We start from the raw sequence: 12,847 nt of genomic DNA, 5'->3' as shown, positions 1-12,847 counted from the left end.
GCATCACACGTCTTGGACAAACCACAGGCATTCGTTTGAACTGAGCTGAAAGACCACTCTGTGTGTGTGTGTGTGTGTGTGTGTGTGTGTGTGTGTGTGTGTGTGTGTGTGTGTGTGTGTGTATCTGACAGTGAGGTGTCGTGTAAGACACTGGAAGGCCTGGATGGTCTCAAGAGGCTGTTGTATCAGGTGGCTTGCTCCATGAAGGACATCAGTAATCCAGCCAGCTGCCACAGACTTGTGGGAAGACTGGTATGGTCTTGCTCCAACCCTTGTATTTAAATAATAGTGTTTAAATAATGATTGTATATAATTAATCATTTAGTTGGAGGTAAATATGCAAGAAACAAAATGTTTTTTACATTACAGTTTTTTAATTTTCTCATTTTAATTTTCTCATTTTACTATTTACTAATACTAATATATGTCCATAATGAACTGAGAGGCTAAATCCCTGTGAGCTCAGAGTACTAGTGATGTCTGTTTCCTGCTTCACGTCTGTCACAAGGGAATGACAGCATTCCCACATCTGCAATATGGAACACGCGTCACTAATTGCACGTTAGTGATCCGCAAAGTCTGTTTTTCAGACTTTTTGGCAATGCATATATAAACTTCCTGCCAAATGGAGTCATTGTGTTTTTACTGTTTATTGTACCCTCTGTGTTACTGTCTACCGTGATATATTTTTACTTTTAAAGCATTTACCAAACACTCTTGTCCAGAGCGACTTACAACAGTGCTTGTGTCTAAGGAAGAAATCCTTATGCTAGTATACTAGGCCTGACTCTAAGGACTGGTGGACTGTACATGGGTTTTTTTGGTTGAGGTTCAAGTAATTCTGTACACGCTGCAGATTGGAGGTTGGAGGGAGCGTGACTTTGTATCAAAGGGTTTTAAATGTGATGTGGGCAACTACAGGATGCCAGTGGAGGGTATGAAGGATGCCATCCATGAGTACACATTGGAGTTATTTGTGTCAACCTGGGCAAACTTGAATATTGAGTCACGCAGCTGCATTTTGGATCAGCTGCAAGGGTTTAGTGGTGTTTGTGGGGGACGTCTATCAAGAGTGAGTCTCTGTAATCCAGTGTTGAGATGACAAATGACTGGACAAGTAACTGGGTGTTAGCTCTGGAACAAAATCACCAAATTCTCTTGAAGTTATATGAGAGAAACCTGTATGTCTTGGTCATGCAGGTGACGTGGGCCAAGAGTGATAGTTTGTGTACACAATTTTTGCATTCTCTCTGATAAGCGACTTCTCGAAAGAGATGGCCAGATTTTGGTGTGTGGAAGAATTACTAGGAATATGTAATCACTCTGTCTTGCTGGGCTTCAGTTACAGGTGATGCGCAGTCATCCATGGTGGGATATCAGGCAGGCATCCTCAGATCCCTATTGAAATATCGGTATCTAAGAGAGCGTAAGAGAAACTTTGTTGAGTGTCATCAAAGTAGATGAGAATATTGACTCTCTTAGAAAGCGAGTGTGAGTAGAAAAGAGGGCCGAGCACTGATCCTTGTGGGACACCACTGAAGAGGAGTCAGTGTGGTCGGTGGTGCCTAGACTAGGGAGGATGAGTAAAAGAACACTGTGGTTGCCTGTCAAAGGGACAAAAGCAGCAGGAAGATCCAAGTGGAAATGGACAGATGACAGTTTGGCTGTTCAAGCAGCATGAAGTTTCTCCGAGATGAGAAACTGTGATGTGAGCAGAATTTGCAGCGTGTGTGCAGGTTTGAAACCTGACTGGCAGTCTGGAGTCTGTTCTGGGTGCGAAAGAGTGAAGGATGATTATAAACAACATGCTCTGAAACTTCAGAAGGGGGGAAAAAAAGCAATACTGATCAGTAACTGTTAACGACAGAGTGGTCAAGGGTTCTTTTCAAAATGGGACTAGCCCTTGCAGTCTTGAAGATGATTGGTACATGAGCAGTTTTATATGTATTTTGTTTGCGTGACTGTACTGGTGTGTGTGTGTGTGTGTGTGTGTGTGTGTGTGTGTGTGTGTGTGTGTGTGTGTGTGTGAGGCAGATCCCTCGGAGCTACCTGATGCTACAGGAGGCTGTGTTGGCTGAGCGATCCAGGAGAGATGCAGCTGACGAGGTTCAGTATCTGACGGACCTGGAGCTGGAGCAGGTCATCGAGCAGAGCCCCAGCAGTGACATCAAGGACTATGAAGACCTACAGACTGGTACAGCAAGTTTACTACTAACTTCAGTCAAGACTACTGTCCCTTAAAAGTGTGTCGCTTCTTAAAGCCAAACACAGATTTAAATTGGGTGAATTTGTGTGCGATGTGATACCCAAGTAGTAACATACTGAATGATGCTTCACTAGCCCTGATGTGGTTGCAAGGGACACTAGACATTGCACTGGCATAATCTCGCATTGCCAGACTGTCTAGGGAGAGTCTGATGTCTTTCACCAATTAATGTGGCCATAAACCGCCTACTGCTGCAACCAATCACAGTCCTGCTAAAGGAGGCATTGTTGAAAACGGACTCCTGACATAAACAGTCCCTTGGGAAAACAGAAGTAAATGATGGCTCAGATGAATGCGAGAATCGCTTCTTCTGTTACGCTGACAGAACAGTTTGTCGGTCTCTGGCACTCGTCTCTCCCTTTTCTTTCCTGTCATTTGTCCCTGCAGAAATCACTGCTATGCCTTTGACTGTGAGGTATTTCACTTGTTCTCCTATAACAGAAAGGAACACACAACCAACAAAATCGGATGACTATGAAACTCTGTGGTAGCTGTCCACAGAGAATTAGCCATGTTTGAAGACGTTGCCTCTAGCTTGTCAGCAAATAAGCAATGATGTTTATCTAGATACTTAGTAAGTGTGTAAGGCAATACTGCAGAAAGTCTGATTATGTCAGCAATCCGCTCAATGCATTTACATGCATGTGAGTAATCAGACTTTGGGAAAAGTCTATATATGACTCAGGCAGTGATCGGATTCCTACTTTGCATCCAGCCAATAATCTCACAGAATGACGTGACGTAAATTTCAAACTTCCAGCCACAGCTTTTTGTAAACATGGACCCACTTTATCTGCAAATATGGACCTTCGGTTTTTAAAGGTTACGATTGGTTTCCTCAAGCATGTACAGCATGTCAAAGTCTCCCCAACAGTGTTTAATACTCGTTTCATGGGTGCCGCAGTGAATTCTGTTAGCTGCTTCCAGCTCTGTTTATGCTTATGAGCATGAACAGACTGGCCAAATGAAATGAAAGTAAGGATATACATGCAGTGAATCAGATCACTTTCTTTATTGGATTTCTTAATCTGATTTCTGGGCCTTACTCCAATCTAAGAAATACTGAAATATCGGAAAATCTAATTACTTAAGAAATCGAGTTCTAATCTGGTAATTAAGTGCATCTAAGTGCATTCAATGAGATACTTGGTGGAATTAAAAAATAATTAATTTTAATGTTGGACCAATATGATGCACAGACGTGTGTGTACGGGACAGGCAGATATTAAAAAAAGCAACTGGCAGAATCCTAACAGTGTGGCCGGATTATCTGACTCTACGTGAGACTGTCATCTACATAATCACATTACCCATAATGCTATAATCACATTCCACAGTGCCAATCCTTTTATTTCCCATGTATTTGCCATGACCTTCAGTAGTTGCAGGCAAAAGAAAATGACTTGCACCAGCCACAACGACAGGTGGAAAAAAATGTAAAAGAGTTCATTTCGAGCTACGTGTCTTTCTTACTGGGTACTGTTCCCCAACCACCCCCCGACAGCCATCAGCTTCCTCATCGAGACGGGCACCATGCTGCATTTCCCTGACACCAGCCACGGCCTGTGCAAGCTCTACTTCCTGGACGCCGTGTGGCTGGCCGAGTGCCTGGAGCGCATCGTGCACCTGAGGAGCTCGCGCTGCGTGGCGCGCAACGGCGTGATCCGCACCGAGGACCTGCGCATGCTGCTGGTGGGCACGGGCTTCACCCGGCAGACGGAGGAGCAGTACCTCCAGTTCCTCGCAAAGTTCGAAATCGCCCTTCCGGTGGCAAGCAACAGGTGGGGGTCCTGCCTTCTCTGCAACTTATAGCGTGGGTTAGTTTCATTGACCTGGAAAAAGGAAATAGATTTGCTGAAGAATCTGTTTTTTTGTTTAAAAAAAACTCCTGAAAAAAAGTAAATAAAGTCCTGAAAGTGGTCAGTTATGGAACTGATCATTTAAAGTGATTTTCCAAATGCATTGAAATGTACCAATCAGATCGTACCAAATTGGTACTACCAACCAGTATGAAACTGTTACCAGCACTCATAATTGATAAGGCGTATCATGTTTGAGACCTTATCTCTTACGAGAGCCTCCTCATAAGATATTTAATGGTCCTCTGGTGTTTTGAGCATCATCATATCCTGACGTAGTTCCTCACCAGTTTATGGTTCTCGTCCACTCCCTCAGTTACCTCCTGCCACACTTGTTGCCGCCCAAACCTGCCATGGACATCCACGGCTTCCGCCGGCAGAGCAGCAACACCATCCAGCGCCACTTCAAGATGAGCTTCGTCCCAGCGGGCTTCTGGGAACGCTTCATCGCCCGTATGCTCATCAGCCTGAACCAGATGGACCTGCAGGTCATTACACGCTGGTCACACACAGGTCCAGTGATCCAGAGGTTACAGTCCAGTCCGTTTTTCTCTTCTGGTCCAACTTGTTATGCAGCTGTTCCAGGTAAGCGAGGCCTGCAGGAGCTCTTGATTACCTGGCTGAAAAAAGGACTGGATTTAAAACCTCTGCACTGAACAATACATTTCAAGCCTTGAAAGCCATGCACTGTAAGATGTTGGCTATAATGCAAAGCACATGGAGAGATGCTTAAAACTTTGAATTTCAGCTTCTGTGCCCAGAAATCATGCATTCTGCATGGGCTTTAGAGGAAGCGGCAAACGGCAGGGCATTCTTGTTCAGGGGGCGGGGCGGTCCGCCGCTCACATCCCGCGAGCCACCCGGGCGGTGAGTCTCAATTGTCTCCCTGTGACACCTCAGGCCTTCGATGGCAAGAAGGGCTCCCGGAGCCCACGCTGCAGGAGCACGGTGATGTACAGCTTCACGAGGAGCCAGCCCAGGAGCCGCTGTAGCACGTTCAGAGTGCGCCGCAGCCAGACCATCTACTGGAAGGAAGGACTCCTCGTCACCTTCGATGGAGGCTACTTGAGGTTAGACTCCTAATGGAGCTTTCAGTCAGGAGCACGATGTCTTGTGTTTGTTCTTCTATGCTAATTTTTCTGCACTTCTTGTCCCCCCCTCCCCATCTCCATTTTTTACTTAAAACATTTTTTACTTAAAAAGTAAAAAAAAAAAAAGTGTGTGTGTGTGTGTGTGTGTGTGTGTGTGTGTGAGTGTGTTGGGGGGAGGGGAATAGTTGCAATGCTACATATGAGATTGATTGTTATGCGGGAAAGCTAGCTACCGTGTACAAGCCATCCCTCAGACAAGCCATCACATCTCTATATCCCAGTGTTTCGCCCACTTTCATGGAGTGAAAGCCATATCCCTCGACACCTCAGCGAATACGGGTGGAGGGACTTATTGTGATGCAAATGAGGCTTGAGGAGGGAGAGGAGAGGAACTTCATTATGTCTGACATTCAGTGAGATTTAGCAGTGATGTCAAATCTGTAATCAGCCATGAGTGAATATTGCATGTTTGCTTGTGTGTGTGTGTGTGTGTGTGTGTGTATGAGAGAGAGAGAGAGAGAGAGAGAGAGAGAGAGAGAGAGAGAGAGAGAGAGAGAGAGAGAGAGAGAGAGAGAGAGAGAATGGCTACATTGGCATAAACAACACTGCCGTACACTGGCACACATTCACCACCATTCTCTCTTATAGTGTGGAGTCATCAGACCTGAACTGGAAGAAAAGTAAAAGTGGGGGCATTAAGATCATCTGCCAGTCAGAGATGAGGGACTTCTCAGCCATGGCCTTCATCACAGACCACGTCAATGCACTTATAGAGCAGTGGTTCCCTGGTGAGTCTCACACTCACAATATCAGAGAGAGAGAGAGAGCACACATGGCTGTTAGATATGACGTTGCTCCACAACGGGTGTTATCCTGAACACATGTACTTTAACTTTAATATTTAGAGAGGCCAGAGCACAATAAATGGACCCAGATATTTCAGAACTAACATTGCACAAGTTGCTTTCTGCTCAAGCGTCTTTCCTCCCACAATTTGTATAGGCCTCGCGGTGCGCGTCTACGCTGTCAGCCTTTCAATTAAACTTGAGTGCCATACACACATGCATGCACACGCACAAACGTGCAGGCGGTGTGCAGCGATGATGAGTCATAGTTAGCTTCTCCTGCCTGTTTGTTGGTTCTGGAGGGTAGAGGCAGATGCTCGCTGTGATTTAACCCAGTGCACCTGCTCCGCCTGTGGCTACTCCACACCGAATCATCCAGGCCGCCCCGCTTTCCCTTCGCTGACGAGCCACTCTCTCTCTCGGGCCTGTGGAAAACAAACAATCGGGCAGATAGGCTTGGAAATGAGCTTTGTGCCATGTTGGAAAACTTGCAGGTGCATTGACAAAGATTTCGTTTTGTGTGTGCGTCCATGTGCGTGTGCGTACGCTTTAAGGAGGTGTCTGGGTTGATGAATGTGCCAGGTGTTTAGGGAATGTGAGGTTTCTTTCTTCTGTGTGTGTGCGGAAGAGAATTTGCATGCATCTCTGGTTATTCAGAATGTGTTTGGTTCTGCATAATGCCGTTAGCTTCTAGTGATCCCTTTCATCTCTCTGCGTTTATGCAAATGTGGCTCACATGCAGATGCAATATGTTCACGCTCATGCATATGCAGCACAGTCAGTTAGCATACAGCTCCCTCCCTCCGCAGCACTGACGGCCAGCGAGAGTGACGGGTCACTGCTGATCGAGCAGTACGCGCCCTGTCCGCACTGCAGCGCCGCCTCCCGCCACACAGACCACCTCCCTCTGGCTGGCTCCACCCCGAGCTCCGCCCACTACTTCAACATGGAAGACTGCGTGCTTGCCGCCACTGAGAAGGAACACGTCGCATGCCCCAGGCACCCCGACACGCCCGTGGCCCTCCAAGAGCTCGTCCCCGAACTCTTCATGACCGACTTCCCCTCACGGTAAGAGCACCTTGTGCAGCTGTGGGCAGGCGATAAAGTAATTATGCGGGGGCAGCGAAACGTAGTCATTTTCCCACAAGTCCAGGGACGGCTACAGGACATCTGTGTTATTTAAAGGGGCGGATGGAGCTTCCACGCTGGCATCACGGATTTGCTGCGATTCATTAAGCGGCTGGACAGCGGAAATGGCCGAAAGCGTATGAGCGGCAGGTGCAGGACCAGGGAGCGTTTAGCAGCCCCGTGCCCGTGTTTCTCATGCAGCTCCGAGCTCCATTCCCAATCTGATTCTGATCCCAGAGTGCTCATGTGAACACAATCTCTGTGAAACATGCGTGTTGGATTGGGGCCGAGAGTGAAAGATCATAATGCACAGCTGTTGAGACCAAGGCTCTCTTGGGCCTGCTGTCAATGTAAACAGTAATGTATGTAGCAACGAGATGTTACGAGTGCTACATCGGGATGTTCACAGTTGTAAAAGTGAAGAGGGGTCTGCTCTAAAAACACTTGACAATCCACCATGAAAAGCCATCCGTAATCCCATTAATCCCATTTCCTACGATAGAAACGTGAGCACAGTCCATCACGATTGTGTCCATCAGGACTGTGTCCATCATGTCTGTTCAGCATCTTCCTGAAGAAGGTGCTGTTGATCACTGTCGGTCAACAGCTCCATAGAAACGCCATGACGCTCAGTTCTCTCCGCACTCAATTTCTGAAAGTCTGTAGCGAAGACCACGTCTGACAGAACACAGCTGTTCCTGTCACGTTTCCTCTTTTTGCAACACGTTTCTCTTTCGTAAGTGGACGAACTGTTTCAGGGATTCTATGAGCTATGGTAATCAAAAAAGAATTTGGACATAATCAAAAGTGAATTTGAGCACTTCTTGAATTCTGGACCCTGCCAGGTATACTGTGCCATCATTCAGAGAGTGAATCAGTATAATGGCGTATAGTGGCTCGCTAACACCGAGCCAAAGTTAGCTCGTTTTCTCAAGGCCTTGTCAATCTGTGTGTCACGTCCCTGACAGCCTTTACCATAATGTGGGATGTAGGCTCGTACGAAGCTGGGTTCCTCTCTCAGCGCCCCAGCTCCTGGGTCGTTGGTGCATACAGTTGTGTACACAGTAAAGCGGTGGTCTGGAGCAGCTGGTCTTAATATTTACGGAATGACACAAACAAACCGCTTGTCTTGCTGACAGGCTCGACGAGTTGCCGACCATAGCTTTGCTTTAGCATGGTTAACCCTCATGGCTACGAAAGCGCTACGTAGATGGGTGGGATGACATATCCACTCCACCGGGCAGCTGGGTGGGGGGACAGTACGTTGTTGCCTCTATGAAGGCATGCGTCCAGTTAAACAACTCAGAAAGGCCTTTCCATAGCCGTGTGCTCTCAAGCAGTGCGCTAATGGAAATGGTGTGTGTAGCAGCTGGTGAAGTGGACATTGTTTGATTTGGCAGCAAGCCAGAGTTCGGTTCAGAACTAACGCAACAGTAAGAGGAGGTTTGTTCCCCCCCTGTGAGAAGGCAATTTAGCTTCATCTCCGTGAAGGACATCAGGTCAGGCTGAGACGGAATATTTTATGTGCGGTGTTACAAGTTAAAGTGAAATGGCTTCATATAACCCACACATGTCGTGTGTGAATGTGATTGTGTATGGCTTTTTATGAATGCGTTCCTGAGTTCTATGTGTATGGTAGTGAAATTGCTGTTAGAATCCAACCTGACCCCTACCTCTGCCTCTTAAGTGATGACTCCTCTTTGTAGCTTCCTGCACATAAAAAAACATATGGCATTTGCAGGGTTTACAACCATGAAGAGAGAGAGAAAAAATCTATTCAACTTTTGTTATAACCGGACATCCAACTAGAGTCCTTAGGCTTAAATCATTACAGACTGTTGTATTGCTTGAACCAGTGCCAGATTAAATAACGCAAGAATGTCCACTATTGCGGCATGAAAGGGATTATACATGAATTTACAGAATTACTTAGACCTCTGATGCCGGTGCTGCTATGGAAACTTTGTACCTGATGCGTCATCATAACCCCTCCCACCTCTCTTTTATGGTATTATTTTGCTTTCTGCTATATTTTATATGTACTTATGGCAGACATATATTATTATATTTCATTCTTTTTAATCCTTTAGAATTTTATTCTTATAGTGCATGTTTGTGTGCATGTGTGGGCTTGTGCATATGCACTGTGCCTGTAAATGTGCGTGTGTGTGTGCCTTTGAAGGTTGTTCCTGGTGAAGGATGACCTGGACTGCAGTGAGCAGGAGAGAGACATCCTGGGCCAGGGTGGAAGTGGTACCATTATTTACCGAGCCAAGTACAGGGGCCAGCCGGTGGCCATCAAACGCTTTCACTTCAAGAAATGCCGACAGCGCTCGCTCAACAGCACAGGTGAGTTCTGCCACGCCCGTGCCCCTCCCCCGTGCCTCGTCACGCACATCTTTCGACGCGGAACCGTCGTGTCTGATTGGTGGAGGGGATACGGGTGGCTGCGTGATTGGCTGTCACGACTGATCACGGCCGTAGTGGAAGGTCAGAGCCTGGCTGATCCGCCTGACAGCACACTGAGCTCCTCGGAGCCGGGAGCTGGGAACTGAAGGCAGACAGCAGAGAGGCAGTGCGAGAATCCTTCGATCGTCCTCTCTAGTCTGTATTTCTGCTTCTCTTTCACCCTCCCTCCTTCTTGCACTCCCTTCACCTCTTTCCCCTCCTGCTCTTTCTTCTCTCTCTTCCTCCCCTCTTTTCATCTCTTTTGTCCGTTTAGGAGCTCAGCTGAAGCCAATCTCGCCCAGGTGAATGGAGCACTCCCGACATCCACGGTAGCTCTGCAGCTCTGCGAAACATTAATGTGGGCAATTTGCCGTGCAGGAAATGAACTTGGCTGCAGCTTCAGTGGTTCCCACATCCCCGTGAGACAGGGTTCCTTTCTCGCATGTGGAAACCACACTCTCAGCTGTTACTCACTCAGGGCACACGAAGCGCAGCTGTCGTATGCAGAGACACCGCGCGGACACGTGCGTTCTTAAGGCGTGCTGGAGCGCCAGGTAGAAGTCGGCGAAATGGATTTTAGCAGGCGGGGGAACTTGGGGCCGCTTTGCGACATTTTAGGCAGGTCACATTTCACTGCTGCTTTTTGTTTGATCCTCCATGTCCCTCCTGTTGACCACATCTGCTCCCTGTATGCGGTCGCATCAGCGCGACTTACGGTGTGTCTGAATGGAGGTGACCGAGCAGGACGGTAAAACTGACCACAGCCAGCTTGTCCCTCCCTCTCTCTCCTTTCCTTCTTTGCTTTCTCTTGGGTGTCTCTCACACTTTGCTATTCTCTCTCTCTCTCTCCTTTTTTGCTCTCTCTTTCACTATGCCTCTCTCTCTCTCCTCTGGTACAATTGCAAATATCTCTTAGATGGAACATTTTTTGTGTGGGGGTTTAAATAAATAAATAAATAAACACGCCACTCTTGTCAGCCAGCTTTATGGCTTTCTGAACTCTAGGTTGGCTTCTTTTATATGACATCTGATTTATTCATGAACAAATTCTATGTCTTTATTTACAGCAAACTGTAAATCATATTGGGAGACACAGGCTAATGTACTCTTCCATATGGATCCAGACATGTGGGGAAGCAGGAAGACATTTTCACGTGCACAGTCAATAACCCCAAAGATTCCCAGCTGGGTCGCCACTAAAGCATCCCCGCAGTGATCTAACACGATATTCTTTTGTATCCAAGTCATAAAATTTAATTCTAAATCATGCCTGTCAGAATAAGAGTACTTTTATATAAGACAGAAAGTTAAAAAGTGAGTGTGTAATGCTTTTGCAGGTATAAGAAGTGTATCTTGTTCAGTGGAAAGTCCCGCCCTCCCGCATGCTGTGCCACGCCTCCTTTACGATCTTTCTGTTTCCCATCGGTTGTTTCCGTGCCGCAGGGCAAGAAAGTACAGTGGCGCAGTTGAAACATTGACAGCTAACGTCATAACTTGTTTCACTTCCCGCCTTGTCATGTTAAACCTGTGCTGAGAAAGAGATGTGGTAAAATCCAACCACATGCTTTGCATAGTATCTAGTGAGACGTGTGCTTGGCATCTGTGCATTCTGGCTAGGAATTGATTTCAGCATGCTGACACGAGCTATGAAATGAATGATTAAATATGTTTTAACGTAGAAATACTTGGAGAATGAGACCTGGACTCAATCGACTTGATTGATTTGCCCAACGAGAAAGTAGTGGCCATTGAAATGTTAGCAATACCATGTCTATGTAGCCCTCCCCCAAAACACACTGATCAAAGAGAGCAGAATTTTAGAGGGAACTGCACCGGGTTGCCTATGAGTCTGACTGTGTCATCATATGTCCGGCTCCCTATTGGTCAGTGGACGTCGGCTGCACTGCGTTCCATCTGCCGACATCTTGGAACTCGAGGTTGAATTTAGGCTTTGTGCGTAATGCTTTTAAGCTATCAACCAGGGTATTAAAGGGATTTTGCAGTGGGTGTGATGCCCTCAGCACAGCTGGAAAGAAGCAGGGTCCCACACTCGTTAAGGTCTGAGCCCCAGAACGGAGCCGTTAAGAGATCTCCACCTCCGCTTCTGCAGGTCAGCAGCAGCTGAGTGCAGGTCAGGGCCCAGCTGTTGATGGCCTTCCTGTTTGGAGGTCACACACTGCACAGATACTCTGGTGCAGCTTTGCGACATAGATAAAGCTTAACGGAACATGCATAAATCTTAAAGGAACATGAAGGAGGCTTAAAGGAACATGCATGAAGCTTAAGTAACATATTTTGGTGCTGATAATGAAGAGCTATGTGGTCTACGTAGCTGCATAGATGGATGGAAGGTAAATGGAGGCAGATGGCCTCTGGTTTAACGTTTTGTGCAGATACGATTTGTTGTGATCATTTTTTTTAATGCAGCTCTTACTTTAAGCGAAGCAAACATTGAACAATGTATGAAAGGTTTGTTTAACGGCAAGTTCAATATTAACTGATCAGCAAAACACATTTTCTCCTTTAAGGGATTGGCTCATTTTTCTGTATTGTCCAGAACACCTGCATTTATCTTGTTTGGTTTTAAGTTGCATCTTGTAGCCATGGTGGGAAATGAAGATGATTCAGAGGAAATCCAGGTGTGTGTGTGGGGGCTGTGTGTTCATCACCATGCCTCTCCCTGAAATGCAATGTTGACCCAGCTCTAACCTTCTCTCTCCCACGTGCCCCACCCATCCCTACAGACACCATGCTGAAGCACCTTCAGTCTGTGGACGCTTCCAGAAGCTTCTCTGAATTCCGGCAGGAGGCCAGCATGCTGCACACGCTGCAGCACCCGTGCATCGTGGCCCTGGTGGGCATTAGCATCCACCCGCTCTGCTTCGCCCTACAGCTGGCCCCACTCGGGAGTCTCAACACCGTCCTGGAGGAGCACAGCAAAGGTTGGATGATCAGGCACACCGGACCACTGTGACACCCAGCATGACTTAGGCCTGGTTACAAACAAAAGCCCAATCTCACTGTACAGCACTTATTTGTGTATCCAAGCCTAGGCTGAGAAAAATCATCCCGTGTCGTTCAGTAAACTGATTTTTGTGTAATTGAGCTTAATAGAATGAGTTGAATGAATCTTTTTTAGATGATGTTCCAATAAAAATATTAGAGGTAGTGCTACTATTAAATGATTATAAAGTGGCCGTGTGATTTACG

The 12,847-nt window shown here is 46.7% G+C and overlaps 1 protein-coding gene across 2 annotated transcripts in view; it reads left to right on the top strand.

The window, feature by feature from the left end:
* The window catches only part of lrrk1 (leucine-rich repeat kinase 1), a 58,308-nt gene that overhangs the window by 26,594 nt on the left and 18,867 nt on the right, over window positions 1-12,847 (top strand). For both annotated transcript variants that reach the window (XM_077022993.1, XM_077022995.1), the window contains 9 exons: window positions 132-252; window positions 2,035-2,194; window positions 3,771-4,047; window positions 4,442-4,613; window positions 5,026-5,195; window positions 5,865-6,004; window positions 6,871-7,129; window positions 9,372-9,538; window positions 12,382-12,579. In XM_077022993.1, the coding sequence (XP_076879108.1) occupies window positions 132-252; window positions 2,035-2,194; window positions 3,771-4,047; window positions 4,442-4,613; window positions 5,026-5,195; window positions 5,865-6,004; window positions 6,871-7,129; window positions 9,372-9,538; window positions 12,382-12,579 (1,664 nt within the window). The remainder of the gene's footprint in view (window positions 1-131; window positions 253-2,034; window positions 2,195-3,770; window positions 4,048-4,441; window positions 4,614-5,025; window positions 5,196-5,864; window positions 6,005-6,870; window positions 7,130-9,371; window positions 9,539-12,381; window positions 12,580-12,847) is intronic.

Source organism: Brachyhypopomus gauderio, chromosome 12 (genome assembly GCF_052324685.1).
Source record: "Brachyhypopomus gauderio isolate BG-103 chromosome 12, BGAUD_0.2, whole genome shotgun sequence".
Lineage (NCBI taxonomy): Eukaryota > Metazoa > Chordata > Actinopteri > Gymnotiformes > Hypopomidae > Brachyhypopomus > Brachyhypopomus gauderio.
This window is presented reverse-complemented; position numbering and strand designations above follow the sequence as displayed.